At 40.4% G+C, this 24,315-nt stretch overlaps 2 protein-coding genes and 1 non-coding gene across 3 annotated transcripts; 1 reads left to right on the forward strand and 2 right to left on the reverse strand.

Annotated features, from left to right (window-relative positions):
- Window positions 1-8,757: 8,757 nt before the first annotated feature.
- On the reverse strand, window positions 8,758-9,738 carry LOC141588813 (uncharacterized). Its single transcript, XM_074410237.1, has 2 exons — window positions 9,111-9,738; window positions 8,758-8,981 (listed from the first exon to the last, which is right to left on the reverse strand). Exons 1-2 carry the CDS (start codon window positions 9,736-9,738, stop codon window positions 8,758-8,760), a joined length of 852 nt encoding a protein of 283 aa, XP_074266338.1.
- A 1,300-nt stretch (window positions 9,739-11,038) lies between these two features.
- On the forward strand, window positions 11,039-11,999 carry LOC141588814 (uncharacterized). The gene is made up of 3 exons (XM_074410238.1): window positions 11,039-11,074; window positions 11,466-11,513; window positions 11,595-11,999. Exons 1-3 carry the CDS (start codon window positions 11,039-11,041, stop codon window positions 11,997-11,999), a joined length of 489 nt encoding a protein of 162 aa, XP_074266339.1.
- Window positions 12,000-22,460: 10,461 nt separating this feature from the next.
- Window positions 22,461-22,567, reverse strand: LOC141589527 (small nucleolar RNA R71). Its single transcript, XR_012520461.1, has one exon. It is a non-coding gene; the product is annotated as a small nucleolar RNA R71 (small nucleolar RNA).
- Window positions 22,568-24,315: the final 1,748 nt, after the last annotated feature.

Below are 24,315 nucleotides of genomic sequence, written 5' to 3' on the forward strand. Positions count from 1 at the left end.
CTTTTTTCTTTCTTTCTTTTCACGTTTTTCTCTCTTTTTTTTTCTTTTTCAATACTTTTTTTTCTTTCTTTTCCTCCTTCCTCTATACTTACACCAACTCCAAAACAAGAAATACGGGCCAAAATGCAACGGAAAAACATACCACAAAAGAACATGCTAACTAGCTTGACTAGGCAGGCTTAGTTTGGGATGTAGCTAATGGGTCAGAAAGGCAAGTTTTGGCTTATGTGGAGCTAAATGGGTGAAAAATATAAGGAAAAGGAAATTTGCAAGCACCTCCCTGCATGTGACACCAACCACAAACCCGAATATGTGCATTTGACGAGAAATTGAATGTCATGAATGTGCAAAAATGATGAACATGCTATGCAAGGAGTACTACTCTCAATTCTTAATGAACTGGTCATGAATGTCACCAGTTATGGGCTCTAAAACTCAGAATTTTTCAAGTAGTTTGCCAATTTATCAGGTCAAGTCTAAACAGTCAGCTATATTTGAACAGAAACTCGTAGAATATGCGTATGACAAAGCTAATAACTATCAAAAGAAGTGCAAGGCTCAAGTGAAATGACAAGTTATAGTGCATTATCATCATGGAAATCTACTGTTCCGACTCAACCTATATGCAAAAATAAACGTGAAATTTTTTTGATTTTTGATTTTTTCTAATTTTTTTGGATTTTTGATTTTGAAAGAAATAAACAACAATGCAAAGCTGAAAAATAAACGTAAATGCAAAAACAAATGCAAATGCAGACTCAAAAGGATGCAATACCCTTCCCAAACCAAAACGGACAACGACCTTGTTGTCCTCCAGCATACACCAGCAGAAAAAATACAGGGGAACGGGAATATACAACCAATAAATAAATAAAAACAATAAATAAAAGGAGACAAAATAAAAGAGTAAGAGATACATACAAAATACGAACTTCCCCAAACCAGCCAGAAAACTGGGGAAGTGAGTAGACCAGTAGCTACACGTCGTCGTCGTCACTGCTGTCACGGATCTCCTCCACCACCCTGTACTCCGGGTCTCTCTCCTCCTCTCTCCTCCTCTGCTCCTCAGCGCGAGCTCTCTCCACTGCCACCTCTGGGTCCTCGTCCTCCTCCTCGTGAGACTCCGGTACCCCCTCACCGGGAACAGGAAGAAGGAAGGGTGTGGCCAACCCTCTGGAATCGGACGGTGTCGCCGCAAGTGGTACTCGTACAGAGGGTGTAAAGTAAGAGCCAAATCCCTCTCCATACGAGCCTGACGCTCTGCAACCTCAAGCAACAAACCGTAAACGGCGCCCCCTTGGTCCATGACCGCGGGCGCCACAAAGGGAGGAGGTGGTACGTAAGTAGCCGGTAAGACCGGCTCAGTCTGTGTCTGGTCAGTGGGAGGTGGAGTAGGAGTGGTAGTAGTAGTGGGAGTAGGGGCCGGATCGGGAGTAGCCGTGGAAGGCTGGGTACTCCCTGAAGGTGTAGACCCCTCTCCAGTCTCAAGTCGCCGCTTCTTGGCGGCGGGTGTAGCAGGAGGTGGTCGTGGCTGAAGTGGAAGGAGAAGGTGAGGTAGTGGTGGTAGACGGGCGCCCTTTACCACAGTAGGTAAGGGCTCTAGACGGGGGAGAGTGTCACAAGGTAAGTCTACAGACAAGGAGCCGTCAATCTTCCAAGTCTGGTAGTCTGGGGTCAGCCAATGCTGAGAAAGCATGGCATCCAGACTCAGTAGCCTCTCTCCCTCGAGGTACTGCAGATCACGAGGCCAAACGGGGAAAAGGCAACGGGCAAGAATGGTGGCTATGCCACCGCAGGCAATGGTTCCCGTCTCCTTCTTCCCCTGGCTCTGAAGGTACTGGGCGGTCAAGTAAGCTATGTTGAAGGTAAAAGGACCCTCACAGTCGATGTTCAGGTAACCGCCCAAGATGGAGAGCTCGGTGTTTGTCATGTTGTTCGGCTCCTTTCGGCCAAAAATAGTGCTCCCCATCAGTCTAAGGAAACAACGGACATGGGGAAGGTGGACCTGATTGAGCTTTCGCTCCCTAAAAGTGGTCTGGGCAAAGCACCGCCAAAGCTGACGGTAGACCTTCCTCGGGGCAGCAGTTACGCCCGTAGAGGTAAGGTCAAGTAACCTACCAAACTCCCCTAAGGTCATCGGAAAAGTCCGGTTAAACAACCGGAAGGACACTGAAGAACTATCGGGGTCAGCCTCGTGTGCCCCGGGGGAGAAGGTAAAAGAGCAGAGAAACTCAAGGCTCAGCTCGAAGAAGGTACGGCCGCTCATAGTGATGAGTCCGGCTATCCCCGTGCCCCGTAGTAAAGCACAAACCGACTCGTAAATGCCGAGTCTCACAAGCGCCGATTTCTCTAGAAATCGGGAAGGTATAAACACACAACTCAACAGGTTATAAAATTTCTTGGGATGTAAAGCATTAACAAAATGTACCTGCGAATAGTCTGGGTGAGGGTCGAGGGAATCATCCCCTCGAACCGTGACTGTGCCAGAAGTAGAAGGAGCAGCAGCTGTAGAAGTGCTAGGAGCGGAAGAGGTGGAGGTAACAGGAGCTGGCGTAGCTCTAGTGTGTCCACGAAACCGGCCCCGTCCTCTGGAACTCAAGGCAGAAGCCCGTGCAGCGACGGTGTGTGGGACCAGGGCTGCTCTGAAGGCAGCTGCGGCTGCTGGCGAGTCCACCACAGGTGCAAAAGTAGCGGCTGGTGTAGAGGTAGTGGCTGCAGTGGTCACCACTGAAGAGAGACTAGCAGCAGTGCTAGCAGTGGTGGTGACCGTAGAGGAAGTGGCAGCCTGAACTGAGCTAGCAGTAGAGCTAGCTGGAGCAAAAACTGTACCTGCAGCTGAAACTAGAAACACTGGGGCTGCGGTAGTCACTAAAGTGGAGACAGTGGCAACAGCAGGGGCCACTGTCTCAGACAGAGACATACTAGAGGATGAACTAGTAGAGGGTAAAGAGCTAGAATCCATCCTGTAAACAAAGGGTAAGGGGTATGATAAGAAACAGCGGCTAATAGTGGCTAAAATCAGCACGAAAAACCAGCAGAAACAACATGTGAAACCCCTACCAGTCGAAAATTTCGACTTACAGCATACAATTCCCAACAATTCCTCAAAAATTTCGAAAAACAGCGGGCAAACAGCGATAGGGAACGGGAATAGCAGCAACAATTAACAACAACCGAGGTTAATTAAATCATGGCAGCATATAACCCGTCTGACAGTCGAAAATTTCGACTGAAATAACCCTAATCGCGAAATTTTGCGTAAAATTCGAATTGATCATGCAACAACAACGAGGAAAGGGGATTGATCATCAAGCAAGATAGATAAGGGCCAAAAAGGACAAGTAAAGTCGAAAAATTCGACCAACAATGGGTATTCAAACCCTAATTCCAATTTTTCCTCATAAAAATCAAAATAATCGAAATTAAAATGCAAAGAGGATGAAGGAATCACTTACTTGATGATAGGAATCCTACAAATGCAATTAATCTTCAAATAAACAAGCAAGATAAGGCGATTTTCGATCGAAAAAATCGCAAACCCTAAAACCCTTTTAAAACCGAGAAAACGAACACAATTTAAGGGGAATATATGGGGTTTTGGAAGATTAATTAGCAAGCAAAGGATTGTAGGTGGCGGATTTGAAGATTGGGCAAGAAAAAAAGGGATTGGGGTTGATTTTGATCGCAAATAGGAGGTGTTTGACGAAATATAGGGGGAAATGAATTAGAAAACAAAACATAAGAGTTTAAAGTAAAAACTCCCTGCGTCTTTTGCATTTTCACTCGATCGAGTGGTTTTAATCCACTCGATCGAGGACTTCGATGATCCAGCTGCTCGATCGAGTAGAATTCTACTCGATCGAGAAGTCCCCTTTTATGCTTTACTCGATCGACTTGAAAAAGAGCTCGATCGACCATATTTTCACTCGATCGAGTACAAAAAGTACTCGATCGAGCTCTTTTCTCGCGTAAGCTCTTTAATTTCGTCATTTCTTCCCTTGGAATGCGTAAAACTTCCCCAAACCTGCATAAAAACACGTGCAAAAATATCCCAAAATACCAAATACGCATATAAACAGTCTATAGTCTTAAATCTACGCTAAAAACAGTCTATAAACTAATTGTCCTAATTAAAAGCAATAAAACAAATTCAACGGAAAATTCAAAAATTATCTGTTACAAGGTGTTACATGGGGCATTTCCCCGCTCAAATCCCAATGCAAATCAGTAGCCTCTTGAAGGGCTCCTGACTGGAGGACGTCATCTCAGCAACATTGACTGTCCTCTTCAACTTCCATGAGCTTGAATTTGAATCATTTAATTCTTTAGGAGGGGAATAGTTCACATCCACATAAGCACAAACTTTCCTCATCCTTGCTCCTCTATCACCGTCTTTAGCATCCTTACTCCCAACTTGATTGACAGTAATTGCACCACACCCTTTGACAGCTCCTTCATTGCTTTCATCTGTACCTGCAGCAAGGAAAACAAACGAACTTTCCTCCTTTTTGCTCTCAATCTGAGGCGGAGGGGTAACAATAGCAGCACAATACTCCAAATTTTCATCTGGAGTGTCAATAATATGATCAATATAAGAGAGGGCATTGCAAGGCTGAGCTTGCATGGGAGCCCTCCGGGACTTAGACTGATGATAAATCAGCTCCTCGTCCCCTACCTGAAAGGTCAAAGTCTTACCCCCGACGTCTATTATTGTACGGGCAGTAGACAAAAATGGTCTCCCTAAAATAATAGGGGTGTGTGCATCTTCGGAGATGTCTAAGACAACAAAATCAACGGGAATAAAGAATCTCCCGATCTGAACAGGTACGTCTTCTACTATACCTAGTGGCCGTGATATACTACGGTCGGCCATCTGGACTCTCATATTGGTGCAACTCAGCTTTGTCAAACCAAGTCTCTTAGCCAGAGACAATGGTAAGACACTCACGCTAGCGCCTAAATCGCATAGCGCGTTATCAATCAAATGAGTATCGATATGACACGGAATCGAAAAACTACCCGGGTCTGACTGCTTAGGAGGTAACTTATTTTGAAATAGGGCTGACCCCACCTCAGTCAAAGCTACGATCTCACTATCATTAATATTCCTCTTACGCGATAAAATTTCTTTCATAAACTTAAGATAAGAGGGTACCTTTGTCAGCAACTCAGTGAATGGCACAGTGACTTCCAAGCTTTTCAGAAGTTCGACAAATTTGCCGAATTGTTGATTGGCTTTTGTATTCTACAGCCTCCTCGGGAAAGGAACCGTGATAGATATCTCGAGTCCCTTATTTCTCTCTTCCAATGTGTCTTCCGGAGCAAGTTCTGTATCCTTTGGACGCTTCTTACCTCTCGAACGAGGTCTTTCCGGTGATTTATCGCTTAAACGAGCACTAGCAGGCTCTCGAATAAGCTTCCCGTCATCAAAACTACTCGATCGACCAAATTGCCCATTCGATCGAGTAGAATCTTCATCAAAATCAGTCGATCGAGTAAAATTTCCACTCGATCGATCAACTCCACTTTCCTATTCACTCGATCGAGTAGAAAAACTACTCGATCGACCATTTTCTTCACCAAATCTGCTCGATCGACCACCTGAAACCAGTCGATCGAGCACTTTCTTCGCTGTCAGCTCATTATCTTCGCCAGAACACTGTTCATCATCAGTTTTAGCCATCCTCGGGTCTGATTTTTGTACTTTCGGCCCCTCATATGAACGACCGCTTCTCAGATTGATGAAATTTACCGTCTCATGTGGGTTCTTCTCATTTTGAGTCAGTAATTGACCTTGTTTTCTCGAGGATTGATTCATGGCTAATTGGGCAACTTGAGTTTCAAGTGCCTTTATGGACGCATCTGTCTGTTGATCGCTCAGCTGGAACTGCTTCGTAAAAGCTTGCAACATAGACTTAAGCTCACCAATTTCACTCACCCCACCGGAAGATGATGCACCATGGTTAGGAGGAGTAAAGGAAGGAGGCTTCTGAAAGCCTTGTTGATTCTTATGTGGAGGAACATAAGGCTGCTGCTGGTGCGGAGGAGGAGTAGGATTAAGCACATTCTGACTAGTCCACCTCAGATTGGGATGGACTGGCCCTTGATTATTGTAATAGGGACTTCCTCCTTGCCTATATTGCTGAAAGGCAAGGACTTGTTCCTTCTCCACAAGACAGCCAACAGCAGTGTGGCCATCATTACCTCCACATCTCTCACATGAAACGGTCTCTCCTCTAGTAAGAACATGGACCGTCTGAGGCTCCCCAGCAGCTTGTAATTCCAACTTGTCAAACCTAGCATTCATGGTCTCCAGCTGAGCCAAAACCTGCTTATCCATTGCATGAACTGTTCTAATCCCATCCCTCGGGTTACCATACTCAGCACTGTGATTCGCCATCTCTTCAATAAGGGACCATCCCTTATCATCATTTGTATTCTCCTGGAATCTTCCACTGGATGCCGCATCAAATATGGCCCTTTGGTCATCATACAGCCCATTGTAGAACTGATTAGCTAGAAACCATGGGTCAAAACCATGGTGAGGAATAGACCTCACCAACTTCTTGAATCGCGACCATGCCACATAGAAACTTTCATTGGGAGCCTGTCTGAAACTGGTAATCTTGGCCCTCAGCAGATTGGTGCGCTGTGGAGGGAAATATCTCTTGTAAAATGCAAGAGCAAGAGTCTCCCAATCTGTAACCCCAGCAGCTGTGCGGTCCAAGTCAGTCAGCCACTCCCTGGCTGAGTCAGCTAAAGAGAAAGGAAATAGAACCTCCTTAATCTTATCTTGAGTTACCCCTTTAGTGGCGGGGATAGTAGAACAATAATCTATAAAGACCTCCATGTGCTTCCTCGGGTCTTCACCAGCCACTCCTCTATAGATATTTCACTCCACCAGATTAATATAAGAAGGACGGATATCGAAAGTATTACCATCCTCAGTCTGAAGATTGAAACCTTTCGAAATAGAGGATGCTTTAGGCACTAAATGACTAGAAAGCTTTGCATCTTTACTGTAGAAATCGGACTGTCTTCCGCGAAAAGAGAATGATCAAGCTCTGGCTCGAAAGTACTCAAGTCTTCCTTTCGTGATTTTCTCAGCAGACGGAGTCTATGCCTGAATAATCTCTCTGGTTCCGAATCAGCTGAAACTAATTCAAACCTGTCTGACCTGGGCATTAACAACACTGAAATAAAATAATAACAACAGTCTCAAGGAATAAAAATTCCCTGAGACGGATAAAATAAACGGAACTAAAACAAATAGGGCAATTGCCTCCCCGACAACGGCGCCAAAATTTGACACGTCTGTCGTGTAACTGTCAAAAATAAACTAACTAAACTAACTATATAGCTAGGGAAGTCAGGTCGATCTCCACAGGGAGGCAAGATATTTGTAGAAGTCCGTCTGTTTGGTCACAAATGGGGGGGGGGGGGGGAATTGTTTTCTAAACTACGAAGTTTTAAAGGAAGAGAAATAAAGGGCAAGAGCAGTAAAGGTAAGAAATAAGGATTAAACTATCAGAAAGAGAGGGACATGTCAGGATTTCGGTTCACTACGGTAGTCTAGTGACTCAGCTGTAAATGACTCAGACGAATTAATGTAAGACGGATGTTGAAAGGTCATTTCGGTCCACTTTCTATCCTAAAATACCACTAACTTAACTTTCATTCTCGTCAGGGTAGTCTACTGTGCATAGCAGGCCTATTTAGTCCAATCTTTCGATCTAGGATTAATTTTAGCCAGATTAAGGAAATAACTCAGAAGCGTGCACTCAACTAAGTCGATAAATACAATTAAATTGCTATGGTGACAGAGTCTTGTAATTAATTCATCTGTTTCATTTACTACATCGTCACAATCCTACCGCAGATCCCCTAATCCCAACATGAAAGGGGTTTAGCTACTCATGTCGCTAATTAAACTAACAGCAGATAAATTTCCAGCAGTAAACATAATGAAATAAACAATAAATTGCATAAAGGTAAATTAGGGCAGAAGAATAAATGTAATGAACGAAGAATTAAAGCAAACGAAAGATTAATTATTAATAAGAAAAGAGAAGAGGATTACAATCAAGCGAATTCCGGCGTAAAGAACAAAATCCGAGCAAGAATAATCCCAAAGTAAGGTTACAGTGGAAGCAAAGTAACGCAGTAAAGTTTTTGATAGATAAAAAGATAGATAATAACCTAGTTAACATAGGTTTAAATAGAAAAGTAACTAAGGTTTGCGAAATAAAACATAACACGGGCTGTTTAAAGCCCATAATCAGCGAAACCACTCGATCGAGTGGAATAAAACCACTCAATCGAGCAAATCCTCAGCAGCATCTACTCGATCGAGTAGAAAGTTACTCGATCGAGTAACCTGTCTTTCAGCAACTTAAGGATCGAGTAAGAAACTACTCGATCGACCTTCCTGGGACGTAAAAACCACTCGATCGAGTGGTATAACTTCTCGATCGAGTTCCTTGACTTCAAATCAGCTCAAGTCCGCACCCGAATGCCTCGTAATTTGTGCCATGACGCTTCCAAATGCAGTATCTCACTCTGGAAAATCCCGTCTGCTCTAAATGCATGCAAAAAGGACGAAAAAGAGTACGATTCCACTACTTTCGCGTTCATTTATACAAAATGGACAAAACGAACCAAAGTAGCCAATTCGGGGCAAAATACTATAAAAACAGTATAAAAATGCATAGAAATACGTGCTGAAATAGGCCAAAAAGACTATATATTATGCACTTATCAAATATTAAAAACATCTTGCACACAAGGCTCAATAATATCAATGAAATTTAAAGAATGCACATCAAGAGGATATTTCATGGAGTCATAGATATTAAACTTTACAACTTGACCATCGGACTCCATAGTCAAAGAACCACTAGACACATCTATCTTTGTACTAGCAGTTTTCAAGAAAGGCCTCCCTAACAGTATAGGGGCTGCATGCTTATCATGTTCCATTTCTAAAACATACAAATCAGCAGGGAAAATAAAATTATCAACCATAACAAGTACATCCTCCATCACTCCCTTAGGGTAGGCATTAGATCGGCCAGCTAATTATATAACTACCCTAGCCTCTACCAAAGAACCTAGTTTCATAGACTTATAAAGGGAATATGGGATCACATTGATGGATGCACCTAAATCTAACACAACTCTCTCAATTCTAGTGTCACCTAAAGTGCAAGGAATAGTGAACATGCCAGGATCACCGCATTTTGGTGGCAATTTTCGTTGAAACATGGCACTAAAATGTTCACTAACCTTGACTTTTTGAGCACCTTTCAGCCTTTCCTGTCTTTTAACAGTATATAACTCTTTCAAAAATTTCGCATACCTGGGTACACTTTTCAAAAGATCAAGAAGGGGAATGTTTACCTCACACTTACGGAATGTCTCATAAATATCTTTGTCATTCTCAATCCGTCTTGTGGACTTTAAAACATTAGGAAATGGGACATCCACCTCTAATATCGGTTCAACAATAACTGATGCTTCTATCACAGGTTCTGGAGTTACACTCTTACCTTTCTCAACCACAATCTCCTCTTCTTCGTGCAAGATAGCACTCTTGAACTTTGCTTTTGGTTTCTCAGCTTCAACCAATTGCCTTCTGTTTCTAAGTGACACTGCACTTATATTCTTTGGATTTAATACCGTTTTAGACGGTAATACATTAGAATATCTAGCCTCCAACCGATTAATAGTGGTTGCCATTTGCCCCAGCTGATTCTCAATATTTTAAATACTAGCCTTGTTCTCCTTTTGATTTTGAATAAATGTTGCTTGGAGAGTAGCTTGACTAGTAACCAAAGCTCTTATCATATCTTCAGTTGACATTTGACCACTATGGGGAGGTTGAGTCGGAGGTAAATTTTGAACTTGTGGTCGAGGTATAAACCGAGTCTTATGTTGACCGGATTGACCACCTTGTCCAAACTGTTGGTGTTTTGAGAATTGCCCTAATAAAAATTTGGATGCGCTTTCCACCCGGGATTGAAAGTGTTAGAGTAAGGATCCCACTTCTTTTGAGGTATACTCTCCCATACCCCATTCACCTCTTCTTGAGAACCTTCTTGCATGAGTGGACAATGCTCACTAGGATGTCAATCGGAATAGATTCCACAAACCATTGCCATCCTTTGCCCTGTCATCATATCCTTGAAAATAATTGTCAAAGTATCAACTTTCTCTTCAAGATTGGAAGAGGATGAAGAATATGAACCCACCGAATTGACTCCGCGCTTTACATATTTTCTAGCAAAATCCCGGGAGCTCTCAGCCAACTCACCGATGATCGTCCAAGCCTCAGGCGTCTTTTGTTCACAATATTTCTACCACATGCGGCAGACACAGTACGAGCATCTTCCATGCAAAAACCTCCACAAAAGTACATGACAAGGTCTTGAGCGGTATATCCATGATAGGGACATGTAGCACATAACTTCTTGAGGCGTTCCAAGTGCTCGTACATAGTTTCACAATCCCTCTGTTCCGTATTACTAATCTCTTTCTTCAATTGGGAAGCTCGAGAAGCAGGAAAATACTTTTCAAGGAATGCTTTCTTCATCTTTACCCATGTATCAATACTTGCAGGTGGCAAGTAATATAACCAATCTCGTGCATCATCCTTAAGAGAGAAGGGAAAGGCCCTCAATTTAAGTTGTTCATCAGTAACTGTAGCCGACTTCATGCTTGAGCAAAAACTATGGAAATCCGACAAATGCTTATTGGGGTCCTCTCCACTTAGACCGTTAAAAGTGGGCAATTGATGAATCAACCTCGAGTTCAACTTAAAAGTTCCATTCTCACCCAACGGAGGATAAGTAATACAAAAAGGTTGTTGGGTGAGATCGGGTGTATTAAGTTCCTTAATAGTATCAGCCATGTCTAAAGACTTTTCGGATTCTTCAGAATATTCAGAATTGTCAGATTCTGAATAAAGATCGTCGAAGTCGCCGCCTTTAGGAATAGCCACTATTGCACCTTTCTTGTTCTTCCGTAACCTGAAAAGAGTATGCTCAATCTCTTAATCGAAACGCTCGAGGTTCAGGTTAGCAGAACGAGTATTATGCATAAACCTACACTAAAACACAAAAATAATTAATGCCAATTCCCCGGCAACGGCGCCAAAATTTGACAGGCTAAAGTCGTATGTCTCAAATTACAATTTATAATCACTTAAATCCTTAGTATTAAACAAATAATAAAGCAGAAATAAAGGTCGAACCATAAGGAATTGGATTAATCATAAATGAAATTAAAGTGTAGAGAAGAACGATTATTAAGAATCATAGTAACTGTCTGAGAGAGGGAGGTTTAAGTTTGATTTGTAGACTAAAAATGAAACGAAATTAAATAATAAGGTTATAAGAAATCAAATATGGAGAAATAAGGATAGGGTGAAAACTGGTTTAGTGAATGATGTCTGGTGTGCGAACCAGGGGCAGTATACCGTGGCTAGTGGATATGATTGGCTGCAGGGTGCTCAGGTCAGGGTGAAATGGTTTCATCTCATTTGGAATAGATTGAATTTACCTAAGTATTCCTTTATTGGATGGTTAATGGTTCAGGGAAGGCTTTTCACTAAGGACATGATGTTGAGATTTGGTGTTATTTCTGATGGTTTGTATGAGATCTGCAGGACACAGTTAGAGGATCATCAACATCTCTTCTTCTTGTGTGAGTTTAGTACCAGATGTTGGACCTTATTGAGGGACTGTATAGGAGTTGATCTTCCTGCTACTGACACTCTGAACTGGTGTATTAAGTGGAGATGTAAGTCCCTGTTAAAGAAGTATATAGTCTATGCAGCTGTGGTGGCCTTGATATATCACATATGGATGGCGAGGAATATCTGCAGAGAGGAGAATAGGGTTCCTGCTCCATGTTACATAGTTAATGAGGTTAAGAGCTACATTCAGAATTTGTATAGGAGTAGAGAATGGTCTTCTAGATATAAGCATGTTGTTAATTAGTTGTGCTTAGTTGCACTAGAAGTGTTATGCTTAGGAGCAGTGAGTAACAATGCTAATGTACTGGTTGGTTTTTAATTAATATATATATTCACATTTCACCAAAAAAAAAAATATGGAGAAATATCTTGACCCAAACTAGTATCCACTTCCAAATTAAGACCCGATCATTGACTACAATCAACTACCAACCTTGAGCAATCTATTATGATATCTAATAAAGTTTAATTTTATCAAATATCAATTTCTCATCTAAATTCAGTGAAGAAAGTCAAATCGGTTGCCTTTAATCACCTTTTCTATTACTAACCCAAATTACGCAATTCAAGTTCAAGTAATGAGAAGCATTCATTCAATTGAGAAAAAGCAGTAGAAATAATTAATACCAACAACGCTGTCGATATTCAAATCACAAGTTTAATCCCTTTTATGAGTACATTACGACAAACTGAGTACGAGAATTTAGTCACAATTGCTACCGCGATAAGATTAATATAGCAAACTGAGCATTTAATCGAATCTTAGCATAAGAATTAATATAAACCCTAATTAGTTGTAGACCTAATTAAGATGAATATCAAAACGAATATTAAAACAAGGAATTAAACAATACTCAAGATAAAGCAAAAGATTAATAATCTCACAAGAAATTACCGGAGCTTTAACTTGTTTGAATCAAGAAGAAGAAAATTAGCCTTGCATAATGGTTGCTAAAACATCATTAGGTTTTCTAAGAAAATTGCATAAGTCTCCCTCAAACTGAAAATAAACTTAAGTACTCTCTAAACAAAGTCAACTAATAAAATGTCAAAGCGAGTCTCAATACAAAGCGAGTAAAATAAAACAATAAACACGAGTCTCATAAAACCAAACTGTGCGACAAAGGAGTAAGCAGCACGAATGTCAGTCGCGTGCAGGTCGCGCGCAGGTCGCGAATCTTGCTTTTGTCGTCTACCTATTTGTCATATGCGCGCCTTATGAGTGCGACATATGACCAATATTTGCGCACATATCTCACGACATCTTCATAGGTCGTTGGGCCCACCTATCCTCGGACTTGGACTCCGTATCGAACATGCTAAACCGACCCAATATCTAATCAAAACTTACAAACAAGTAACCTTCAATTAAGCTCCATAACACCACTTCTAACTGTCAAAGACATACTAATTATCCTCAATTAACTACGACTAAATGAGCCGTATCATTTTTGTTGATGCAATATTTTCCAAAGAAATATTTATGTGTTTTTTGTTGAATTGGTGAGACAGGAACAGTAGAAGGAGCACCAGTGAGATCACTTTTATAGGCGATTAAGACAGAGGAGGCTTCTCTGCCTCTTCGTGGTGTTCAATTTTAAGGCTTGGAGGACTGGTAATTTGTTGAAGACTCCATGAACTGACAATCAAGGTATAACTTCATAATGTTTTCTAAATAACCATCTTTTCCAATTTGAACAATTTCCCATGTTCAAAATTTGCCTGATCGCAAGAGAAGGCAGGAACGGTCTTTGACAACATTCTGATATAAGATGACCCATAGTACGCGAAGCAACAAGGTAATTTTCTTAGATTTAGTGATTTACTCTGCATATTTGAAAGTTTGCTGATAAATATATATCCTATGAGATAAAATTTACTATTACTTGGCCTGAATATGAAGTGATAAAGCAAAATTACTTGTTGAACTGTATCAGTAACATTATTGTTTTCCTGGCAAACAAAAAAATCAAACCCATTAAAAAAATGGTGATAAAACAATAACAGCTGCCTAGAAAGACATAATGGAGCTATCTTGTACAACAAATCATTGAGTTTAATATTCGAAAAACTAAGGAATGTCCATATGTGTACACAGAACTTTCGTAAATTAGACGACAATAAAAGCATGATATTTAATTGCAGTTTCAGTTGCAACGCTTCTTAGTTTAACATCATCTTTAGTCAATGGTCGAAAACATGATCCATCTAATATACTCTATACGAAAATATCTACAACTTGAAAGGGATGAAAGAGTAACTAATAATCATGTGATTTGTGTTATTTTTCAGTTTAACCACCCCTACCAGTGGTCCATTGCCGCCAGCACCACAAAATATGCTCTTATCCAATGATATACGTTTCGTCTTGGTTTTCAGGCGCTATTTTTTTGGTTGTACTCCCTCCGTCCCGGTCATTTGTTGTCCTTTTCCTTTTTTGGGTGTCTCAGTCATTTGTTGTCCTTTCTATTTTAGGATGCTTTGAAATGGTTCGATGACTATACTACCCCTTGAAAATACTTTGGAATGTTTTCCATTGGAACTAATGCACGGTGTGCAACATAGAGGCCTACAGAGGGAGGATTTGTTAGAATTTGTTAGAAGCAATTCTGGTGGTTAGTTCATTCAAGATAGGAAAATCTTTTGGAGGGCCCCACTTTTTTTAGAGAGCAGTTTCCCGCTAGAACATTCATGAGTGGAAGGTTAAATTAGTATTTTTAGTTATTTTCTTGGTCTTTGTGCCAAAATGAAAGGACAACAAATGACCGGGACGGAGGGAGTATTTTTTTAAGTCATTGGAATTAGAGCTTGGTTGTATTTGATACTTCCTCCTATTCTACATAACCTTCACTCTTTCCTTTTTCATCTATTCACAATATCTTCTCTCTTTCTATATTTAGTAAAATTTTATACTTATTTTAATCACCTTACCTCACAACAATAGCCCACAATACCCATACTTTATCTTATTTTAATCACATCACCCCACAACAATACTTATTTTAATCTCCTCACCCCACAATAATACCCCACACTACCTTCTCTCTTTCCAATTATCTCACCCCACCACAATATTTAACTTATTTAATTCAAACACCCTTAATTCCCGTGCCACCAATGAATAGGGAAGGTTATCGGGAATAGGAGGGAGTATTACTTTATATTTTCGTATTTGGATGAATTGTTTAAATGGATTTTTACCGGTCTCCTTGTACTATTGGGTGAGTATGCTTGTTATTTAGGTTACTTATGACTTCTATGTAGTCTCAGGGTAGTCGGTTGTCGAGGCCACGTTCCCTGAATGAAAGTTATGCGGCAGACCTGGTTAGCATGTAGGAATCACTCCACGTAATCACCCATGCTAGAGTTCATGTGGACTATTTCATGGTGCAGCTACAGTTCTAAGGTTAATACCCTTTTCTATTGAACATTTAGAAACTGCACAAGCATTTTTCATACTCTGTATTCAGGTGCTATGTGAAACCTGGCTATGCCTCTCACCTTGATTTTCTTTGAGAACTGCCGGAATCAATGGAATTATTAAGGGGTAAGTTTTATTGGGCGATAATTGGGGGAAATTAATTAGTGGGGTAATGAGTTCGTTGATGATATGTTTGGCATGAGAGTAATGATTACCGAGTAGATCTTTTACTCCCTTAATCATTACCCAGGGGGGAGGGTGGGTAATGTATTACCCCTTCACAAGGGTAATAATTCTAGGAGGTGAATAATTACCCGCATACCAAACATGAGAAATACACCTCACATATTACTTCCCTATTCATTCCCCTCCTATTACCCTATAGTAACACACAAATATTTTGACCTGTTACGTAGGTCAAAGAAACTATTGTGTGATTAACTGGATAGAGGGAAAAGGATAGCGTGCCTGAGTTGGGGGGGAGAGAGGGGGAATAGGAAGGGAGAGAGAGAGAGAGAGAGAGAGAGAGAGAGAGAGAGAGAGAGATCTTGGTTTGCTTGGTTTTGCTTTGATTGAGAGGGAGGGAGAAGGCAAATGGAGGGATTTTAGACCAATCAACAACACCAACAACAATCAAACAAACAATTTTGGATTTTTTTTAAATTTTTTTTGGTCTAAACCATCCGGTAATCCGAACCACATTGGGCCGACTAATCCGGATTTCGGGGCGTGTCCAAGGATTACGATATTTAAACCCCTCCCAATCGTAGTTGTGGGGGATCGATCCGCAGACCTCCCTACCAAGCGCAGCCCCATGCTACCACTGCGCCAATGGATTGTTTTTAATAGGGTGGGCTATTTCATGATTATAGAACGATAAGGTTGATCGGAGTTGATCGAACATGAAGAAGTTTTTAAATCAAGATTAATGGACTGGATGAGAAACCTTGAAGTATAAAGGCTACACTTGTAACATTCCGTTAGATGTGTATGAGTGTCTTGATATTGGAGATTCTAGTGGATAATATGTAGTGAGATGAAGCTAGCAACATTGGTGGATGGTATTTGAAAATGTATGGAGTTAGTGTCGACAGATTATAATGTGGTGGATACGATATCGTGAGTCATGTTGTGGAAGTAGGCATAGTTGGTGGAGTTGGTGTTAAGAGTTCATGTTTTATAGGTTGGGGTTTCGTTTTGAGTTCTTAGTTGCGTTGTTGTGTCTTGGTCGAGTTAGTATGTTTGTTTTGAGTATGGGTTGAACTTCGGGGACGAAGTTCTTTTTAAGGAGGGAAGACTGTAATAATACGGTTTTCTATGTCTATGGGTACTCTATCGAGTGGGGCTTACTCTGTCGAGTAAGTATGTTTTTACGTAAAATAGTAGTCTCCATGTTGGGTAATCGATCGAATACGTGTGACACTCGATCGAGTAAGTCACTTACTCGATCGAGTAAGTGAGTCTTACGGGTTATTTTGCCGGGTTTTGATAGTAACGCGAGAAGGATATAAAGCATCTTTCGTCAGTTTCTTGTCATTTTACCCTATTCTAAGTTTCATAATAAAAAAAAAACAAGTTACGTTACTCTCCTCTTTCGCATTGCTATCAAATCCTAAGGGCTAGAGTCATTGGATCGTTGAGTTCTTTACGCCGTTGAGACCGTCGCATTGTGGGTAAGCTTCTAGTATGATTTTTGTATCGTTTCATTGATTTTAGTTGAAACCCTAATTGGGTAAATTGGGGGTTTTGGGGAGTATTGTTGATGTTAGATTGTGATTGTATGATTGTATGTTTATAGGAGGTGATTTCGTTGAAGAACGATTATGATTAACTTATTGTGACGATCTTGGTGATTGCTTTTCCAGGTAGGGTTTCCCTACTCAGTATTGATTACATGGTTTTGTTGGTGATTAATTGTTGTTGTTGTATATCGTATTGGTATTGAATTTGGAATTGGTGATTGTTGATAGTATATTAAAATTGTCGTATAATTGTATGTGGTTTGAGAAGTGCGTCCTCGACTGAGTGGAGTCACTTGCAGGAGTGGCTTCACCCCCTTGATTCGCCTTCTGTGGAACCCGTTACAGAAGGGATGTGCACATTTAGGAACTTTGGTTTATCGCTCGAATGAGATGAGCAGCGCTTAGGTGGGAACGGCTGCGGTCCCCCACTGGCGGTGTGGAATACTTGTTGTGATGAGTATTCTGGCAGGACTACACACTTTAGTGTAAAGTCAGGTGTGTGGTGATATGATGGAGATTGGTTTGGTTGGATTGGATTGTTGTATTGCTTTTGCTGCAGCTGTGTTGTTTTGTGTAATCAGTACTGACCCCATTTAATTGTTTTAAAAAACTGGTGTGATCCATTCGCGGATGGTGAGCAGTTATTGAGCAGGTATGAGTTGATGCGCATGAGATAGCTGGGTTGAGTCACCACGAGCTGTTTAGAAATCTTCGCTGTGTCAAAACATTCTTTCACATTGATTTAGTTGGTTTGACAGTTTTGAGGAACATTTGTATTTTACTTTATCAGTTTTGGATTTGGACTTGTATCACGTTAAACATAATTAATAAAGTATGTTTCTTTATTGTCTATTTGATATACCTTGCCTCAGTAACCGAGATGGTAGCATTCCCATGCCTTAAGTTGTCCTGGTAAGGCACTTGGAGTATGAGGGTGTTACAACACTACTCGAGGACGAGATCAAGACTGATTTGTGTCGGGGAATATGATCTCATATGCAACTGGCAAGGTATGAGTGTATGACATGCAAACTCGAAATCTATTTAGACTTTCGTATGTCTTTATAGTGCTGATTCTTTTGTCAGTGGTGTTTTATATGAGTTTGAAGTTGAGTTTGCTTTGTTGACATTGAATTTCACGGTCATCTAAGGGATACCAATCTTGAGATATATTTCTATTGGAGTTAGTCTCCTCCACAATAGTGCGTATACAAATTAAATCTCATTACAAGAATATAATAGGGATACTTATATTTATGTAATCCATGCCAGTTGATTAATGTAAATCAATAACGGTTGGCTGACTAGAGTTTGACGTTATTGTCGTATGACGGCGGTGATCAACTGATCCCTTTCGATCACACCTAAAGGAATGAGCCCCAATAAATATCTAATTAATTGTATGTGATACTGTTTAATTAGTCCATTGATAAATTGACTAAAAAGTTAGTCGATTGATTTAGAGAGAATGAGTTAGGAACTCGTGCCGACGAAATTTATTATTTAATTATGCGATAATTAATTAATGAATTATGTGATACGGGTTTTTAGTTAATTAATTGTTAATTCACTAAATTTATACTAATCGACTAACGTGATTAGTATTAGTATGTAAAATATATGTGTATATGTACATGTATATTTACGGAGTGTTATTAGACAAAATTAATTGGGAAGCATTTAAACATAAACGATGTTGACAAGGATAAAGTCGTATCACCTTAATCAAAGTAAACCTAAATTACTACTAACTAATAGCTAGCGGTAAGAAGGGTTGAATCCACAGAGAGGCGAGGTAATTATTCTAGTTTGTTAATATTAAAGTCCGTCGTAAAGCAACCAATTTTGGGGGTTTTGATTGTTTGATTTCTAGCAACTAATAACAATGTAAATAAAGGATTAACAATAATATTAAAGAGGCTAGGGATCGGGTTCACTAGGTAGTCATCAAGGGTAGGATTTAATTCATTGATTGAGCAATTTATATTATTGAAAGTCATATGATCGGTCGATTCTAATATGTCTTTTTAGATCTAACTTAACATGCAATCGCTATTATTAAGTCGGTCTAATTCAATTATCGTGGCTTATACTAGTCTTAACCCTGTAATTGATAATCCTAGTTTATGCAAGACTAATTTATCAATTCTGATCAGTAATTAATCAACTAGATTTAAGACGATAATTAATCAATAATCAAAAGCCAATTTAACAATCAATTCATAAGTAAACCCTTTTCTAACAACTTTATCCTCTTTCACCCTAGATAGAAGGTTTAGCTACTCATATTAATAACAATAACAACAATAGCAATAATAAGAAACATGATTAAAAGCATAAAAGATGAACAAGTAATTGAAATAATAACTGAGGAAAGATTAGAACAATACCGTAATTAAAGGCAATAGATCCGATGCGAATAATAAATAAAACTAGACTAAAAGTATTCAAAGAGAGTTTTAGAGTATCTATGCGAAACTAGGTAAAATAAAGCGTAAATAAACTAGGGTACGATATTAGGTATTTATAATAAACCATAACCGACTTAAAGAAATTTGCGGAAATTATAGAATAAAGTGGTTCCTCGATCGAGCCTGGCCTTACTCGATCGCGCCCAGTGCTAGTTGATCGAGGCATCACTCGTTTCTGCTCTTTTCTTCGTGTTTTTTTCTTAACTTCTCTTCCTTCATTCTTATGGATTCCCGTGCCATGCTTCGTGTATTCCTTCATGCCTACTCCGCGATACCCATTTCGTTCCTTTGTACCTCAAATGCATCATTCCTGTATTAAACATCAAATGGCGGAAGTATCAACGTTCTAACATAAAAGGCATGTTATTATAATCTAGCACGAAAACCGTATCAAAGGAAATTAAGGGGGGGCATAAATATGTATATAATTATGACTCATCAAAGTCCCCTAAACCATCTCTTTGCTTGTCCTCAAGCAAAGCATCACACAATACAAAAGGCAATCATATAAATTACGAATAAACAACTCAGAGCTAATGTTTAGTGCACATAAAAATCTCAAGCTATCCATATCTGTAACAAAACGATGACCAAGGTGTACCAATAAAACAAATTCAAAGGTGATATATGATTTATTTGCACCAAATTTCCCTTTTTCTTTCACGCATTCCGACTCATATCGAGTCGGTTTTATATACCTTTCCTTGTATTTTGTGCCCAATCCCCGTACCTGTGATTTGGTGTTCCTCTTGCAGGAATCGAGTCGAGTATAGAGGAATTGGGGCAAGGAAGGCATTCCAATGCCTTTACATGAAGAAGAGGTGAAAAATGCTGAGAATTGTGTTCTGCCGGCAGACCGGCAGCCGGTCTGGCCACCGGTAGAACACCCCCACAACTATGCCAAGGAAAATAAAGAAGGATACTGAAGGTTGTGTTCTGCCGGCAGGCCGGTCCACCGACAGAGCACAGAAGGAGGAATTTGATTGGAGTTAGAAGCAAATTTACATTTGGCCTCGCTACCGGTAGCCACACCGGCAGCCGGCCAACCGGCAGAGCACATCACAAGGAAGAATTTGAAGACTTGAAGACAGTGTTCTGCCGGCAGGACGACAACCGGTCCACCGGCAGAACGCACTTGCCAGCTATTTCCAAACTTCAAGTTTATTTGACCTTTCTGCCGGTAGGCGAACCGGCAGCCGGTCCACTGGCAGAACGCAACAGCTGACGGATTTTGGGCTTTTCTCCTCCTTTCTCCTCTTTTCTTCATAATCTTATGAAAGACTATAAATACCCTCTCCCTTAACCATTTCAACACGCAACCCTAGATTTGGAAACTTTTCCTAATTATTGTAATCTTTCCTTAATCAAGCTTTAATCTTTCCATAATTATTATTAATTACTTAGTAAAAATTAGTTAGTATTAGTAATTTTCAATTGTTTACACTTGTTTTTGAGGATTGTATTGGGAGATTTTTGGAGGATTACCTTCATTCATTCAATCAAAGCAATCATCTTTACTTTTGTTGGTACATCTCTTCTCTTGTTTACTTTATTAATCAATTGTTTATATTTTGATTTGTCTTTTATAATTGCTAGAATCATTACTATGTCATCTCTTTTTGTTGTTTGTTCTTCTCCATTTATTTGCTTGAACAATTTAAACATGAGTGAGTAGTTACCCTTCTAGGGTTTAGGGGGAGTCTAAATCGGATTATTGGGCATGATAGGTTGATTGTTTTGAGTCTTTGGTGTAGAATTTGTCTTTCTTAGTATTGCATACAAGGTGTTTGATGAATTGTGTAAGTGAGAACTTGTGTCTTTTGTCTTAGTTGCTTAATTCCTCCATTAAATGAGAGTTTGTGGTGGTCTTGTTGCATGCTTTAGATTGGGTTGTTGCTCAATGAGAGTTGGTAATCACTTTTCGGATAATCAAGAGATTGATTCCCATCCTAGGACAAACCTTCATCATAGACTATTTAAATCGACTTGTTTGTCCATAGTTAATTTAGATAACCCCGAAAATCCTAGCCTTTAATCAATTGAACACATATTTCTACAATAGTTTGTTTAGTTGCATCAAGTAGTTTAAATCAAACCCTTTTTCTTCGTTTTTGACTAGACTAGACTCTTATTTAGATTAAGTAGAAACCCCCTCCATCCTTGTGGTTCGACCCCGATTTAAGCTTAAATTGGGTTAATTTTGTTGGTGGTAAGCGACTTGACCCTATCGCTAAAACTTACACATCAAATGGCGCCGTTGCCGGGGATGGCGTTAGGTTATACTAAGTTTTTTTTTAGAGTTTTTGCTTTAGTCTTATCTCAATTGTTAGTTTGTTTTAGTAGTTGTGTGTTCTTTGTAGAGTGTGTGATTTATTGCCTTCCCCTAGTGTGTAAAAACACTAGGAGACTAATGGTTTGTCAAGTGTATGCCTAGAAGGAACCATCACCAAGCTCTACTCTTCAACTCCGACCCCGAAAGGCTTTTTAGAACCTTGAGGACAAGGACCCTTGAGAGAGTTAGGAATAATTCCCCTCAAGCAAACTTTGACCAACCAAATTAACACATCCCACAAAATATTGATACCACAACCACACTCCAACCAAACATCACAATTGAGACTCTAATAGAAAACCCTTTTCATAACTTCCCTATTCCAAATAACCCACCTCAATCACCACCCCCTCATATGCAAAATCCTCCACCACAAATGGCTCTACGAGATCACAATCGGCCTAACCATAATGACTCATGTAACCCTATTAATTTTGGCACCTTGGCCCCAAACAACTTTGAAATGCATCCCGCCCAAGTCGGGCTAATTGAGAAGGATTTGTTCGGGGGGCATATTGAAGAGGATGCCCATGCTCACCTCCGGAAGTTTAAGAGGAAGGTTTCAATGATGAAAAAGAATGGGGTGTCCGAGGACACCTTGAGAATGATGTTGTTTTCGTTTTCATTGACGGGCAAGGCGGACCGGTGGTTGAACATTCACCCCCCGGATACCTTCACGACATGGGATGCCTTGGCTAAAGCATTCATGGCCAAATATTACCCTTCTTCAAAGACCGCAATGCTCCGTAATGAGATTCATACATTTCAACAAGAAGACGGGGAGTCTTTAGGTGAAGCTTGGGACCGATATCATGACTTAATAGCAAGTTGTCCCCACCATGGAATCCCGGAATGGTACATCACTCAAACATTATTTCAAACGTTGTTACCAAGGACTAAGGAGATAGTAAATGCCTCCGCGGGGGGAGGATTTGATCACTTGAATGATGAAGGGGGCACGACATTGATCAAGAAAATGGTAGATTCGGAAGCAAACTATGGTTCTAGAGGAAACATGCTAAGAAGGAATGGGAAGTTCCCTAAGGAAAACTCCTCCAACTCCGAGACAAATGCCAAGCTCGACTTACTCACAAAACAATTTGAAAAGTTTCAAAGAAATCAAGTGCACCAAGCCGCGACTTCACATGGGCCACCCATGGAGGAAGTGGTTCAAGCTTCAAATTGTGAGCTTTGTGGAGGGAGCGGTCATACCTATGACTTGTGTGCCAACAACTATACCAGTGGCTATGAAGAGAATGTCCAAGATGTTAATGCTTTCCAAAGCTATAACAACAATACAAGACCACCCTACAACAATCCCAATGTCTACAACCCAAACACCAACTTCTACCATCCTGGTTTGAGGAATCACCCCAATTTTAGCTACAAAAGTACCAACGTTCAAAACCCACAACACCTTCAACCACAAGCCCCAAATAATCCACCCGGTTTTTCTCAACAAAGAGGAACATTCCCCAACCAAAGGACTAACCCCAGAAATCAAAACCAAAACTATGGTAACCAACCACAAGGGTACCAAGATTTTGGTGGAAATCAAGGCAACCAAGGGTTTTACCAAGGGAATCAAGTGAACCAAGCAAATCAAGGATTTGGGCAAGGGTACGTTCAAGGGTCTTAAGAACAAGGTCAGGGATCAAACTTCAACAACAATGGTCCTAGAGCTAACTTCCAAGGGGGACAAAACAACAACCAAGGTTCCAACACTCGGTATGACTATGGGTTCCCTCTACCCATAGCCAACCAACCTTATCAAGAACCCCAAGGAGAGCTCCCTCAAAATGAGCTTTTGAAAATGATAAAGAACATGCAACTTCAACATAGTCAAGAGATGGCTAATTTTGCTAAGGCAACCCAACAAGAACAAGCAAACTTAAGGGCTACCTTCCTTAAGGACATGAGAGAAATGGAATATAGGATGGCTTCTCATGCTATGGCTAACCCTCAACAGCCGCCCGGTGGTCTATTGGCCCAAGGAAAAAGCTCCAAGGATGCCTCAAATAGCCACCATGCTCATGCGGTAGTGTTAAGGAGCGGTGTAGAGCTTGAGGACCCCTACAAAGACCTTGAGTTGGAAGTTGATGAAGAGCCCAAGGGGAATGGGTTGGAAATGAATGGTGAAGAGGGAAACTCACCCATGGTACCGTCAACTAGAGTTGGTGAAGATAAGAAGGGGAAGAAATCTTGTGAAGATTCGTCAAGAAGCGGAATTCAAGTGGATAAGGATGTTTATGGATATGTGGAAGACCTCCCTTATGAGGAAGAAGCTATTGAAAAAGTACCTTTGCAACACTCTAAAAAGGTAACAAAGAATTCGGCTCCTCCAAAGGTATCTTCCAATTCCCAACTTGTTCCTAAAATTCCTTACCCCTCAAGAGCCATTAAGAGTAGGGAAAACCTTAAGTATACCAAGTTTTGTGATATGCTTGAGAAACTCGAGGTTACCCTACCCTTTACGGAAGTGATTATGAACATGCCAACCTACTCAAAGTTTTTAAAAGACATTTTGACCAAGAAAAGAGTCTAGGGTGACCAAGAGATAGTGGCTATGGAAGAGGCATGTAGTGCTCATATCC

The sequence above is a fragment of the Silene latifolia genome, chromosome 6 (assembly GCF_048544455.1).
Source record: "Silene latifolia isolate original U9 population chromosome 6, ASM4854445v1, whole genome shotgun sequence".
NCBI classification, from domain to species: domain Eukaryota; kingdom Viridiplantae; phylum Streptophyta; class Magnoliopsida; order Caryophyllales; family Caryophyllaceae; genus Silene; species Silene latifolia.

Bases quoted from the DNA above. Each gene is read 5' to 3' on its own strand.
- LOC141588813 (XM_074410237.1), bottom strand. From the start codon at position 9,738: ATGGCAACCACTATTAATCGGTTGGAGGCTAGATATTCTAATGTATTA. The intron at 8,982-9,110 runs GTTCTTTGGTAG...TGTATGTTTTAG, and splicing joins TTATAAGTCTATGAAACTAG to AAATGGAACATGATAAGCAT.
- LOC141588814 (XM_074410238.1), top strand. From the start codon at position 11,039: ATGCTCAATCTCTTAATCGAAACGCTCGAGGTTCAG. The intron at 11,075-11,465 runs GTTAGCAGAACG...TGTGCGAACCAG, and splicing joins TCGAAACGCTCGAGGTTCAG to GGGCAGTATACCGTGGCTAG. The intron at 11,514-11,594 runs GTCAGGGTGAAA...TTAATGGTTCAG, and splicing joins ATTGGCTGCAGGGTGCTCAG to GGAAGGCTTTTCACTAAGGA.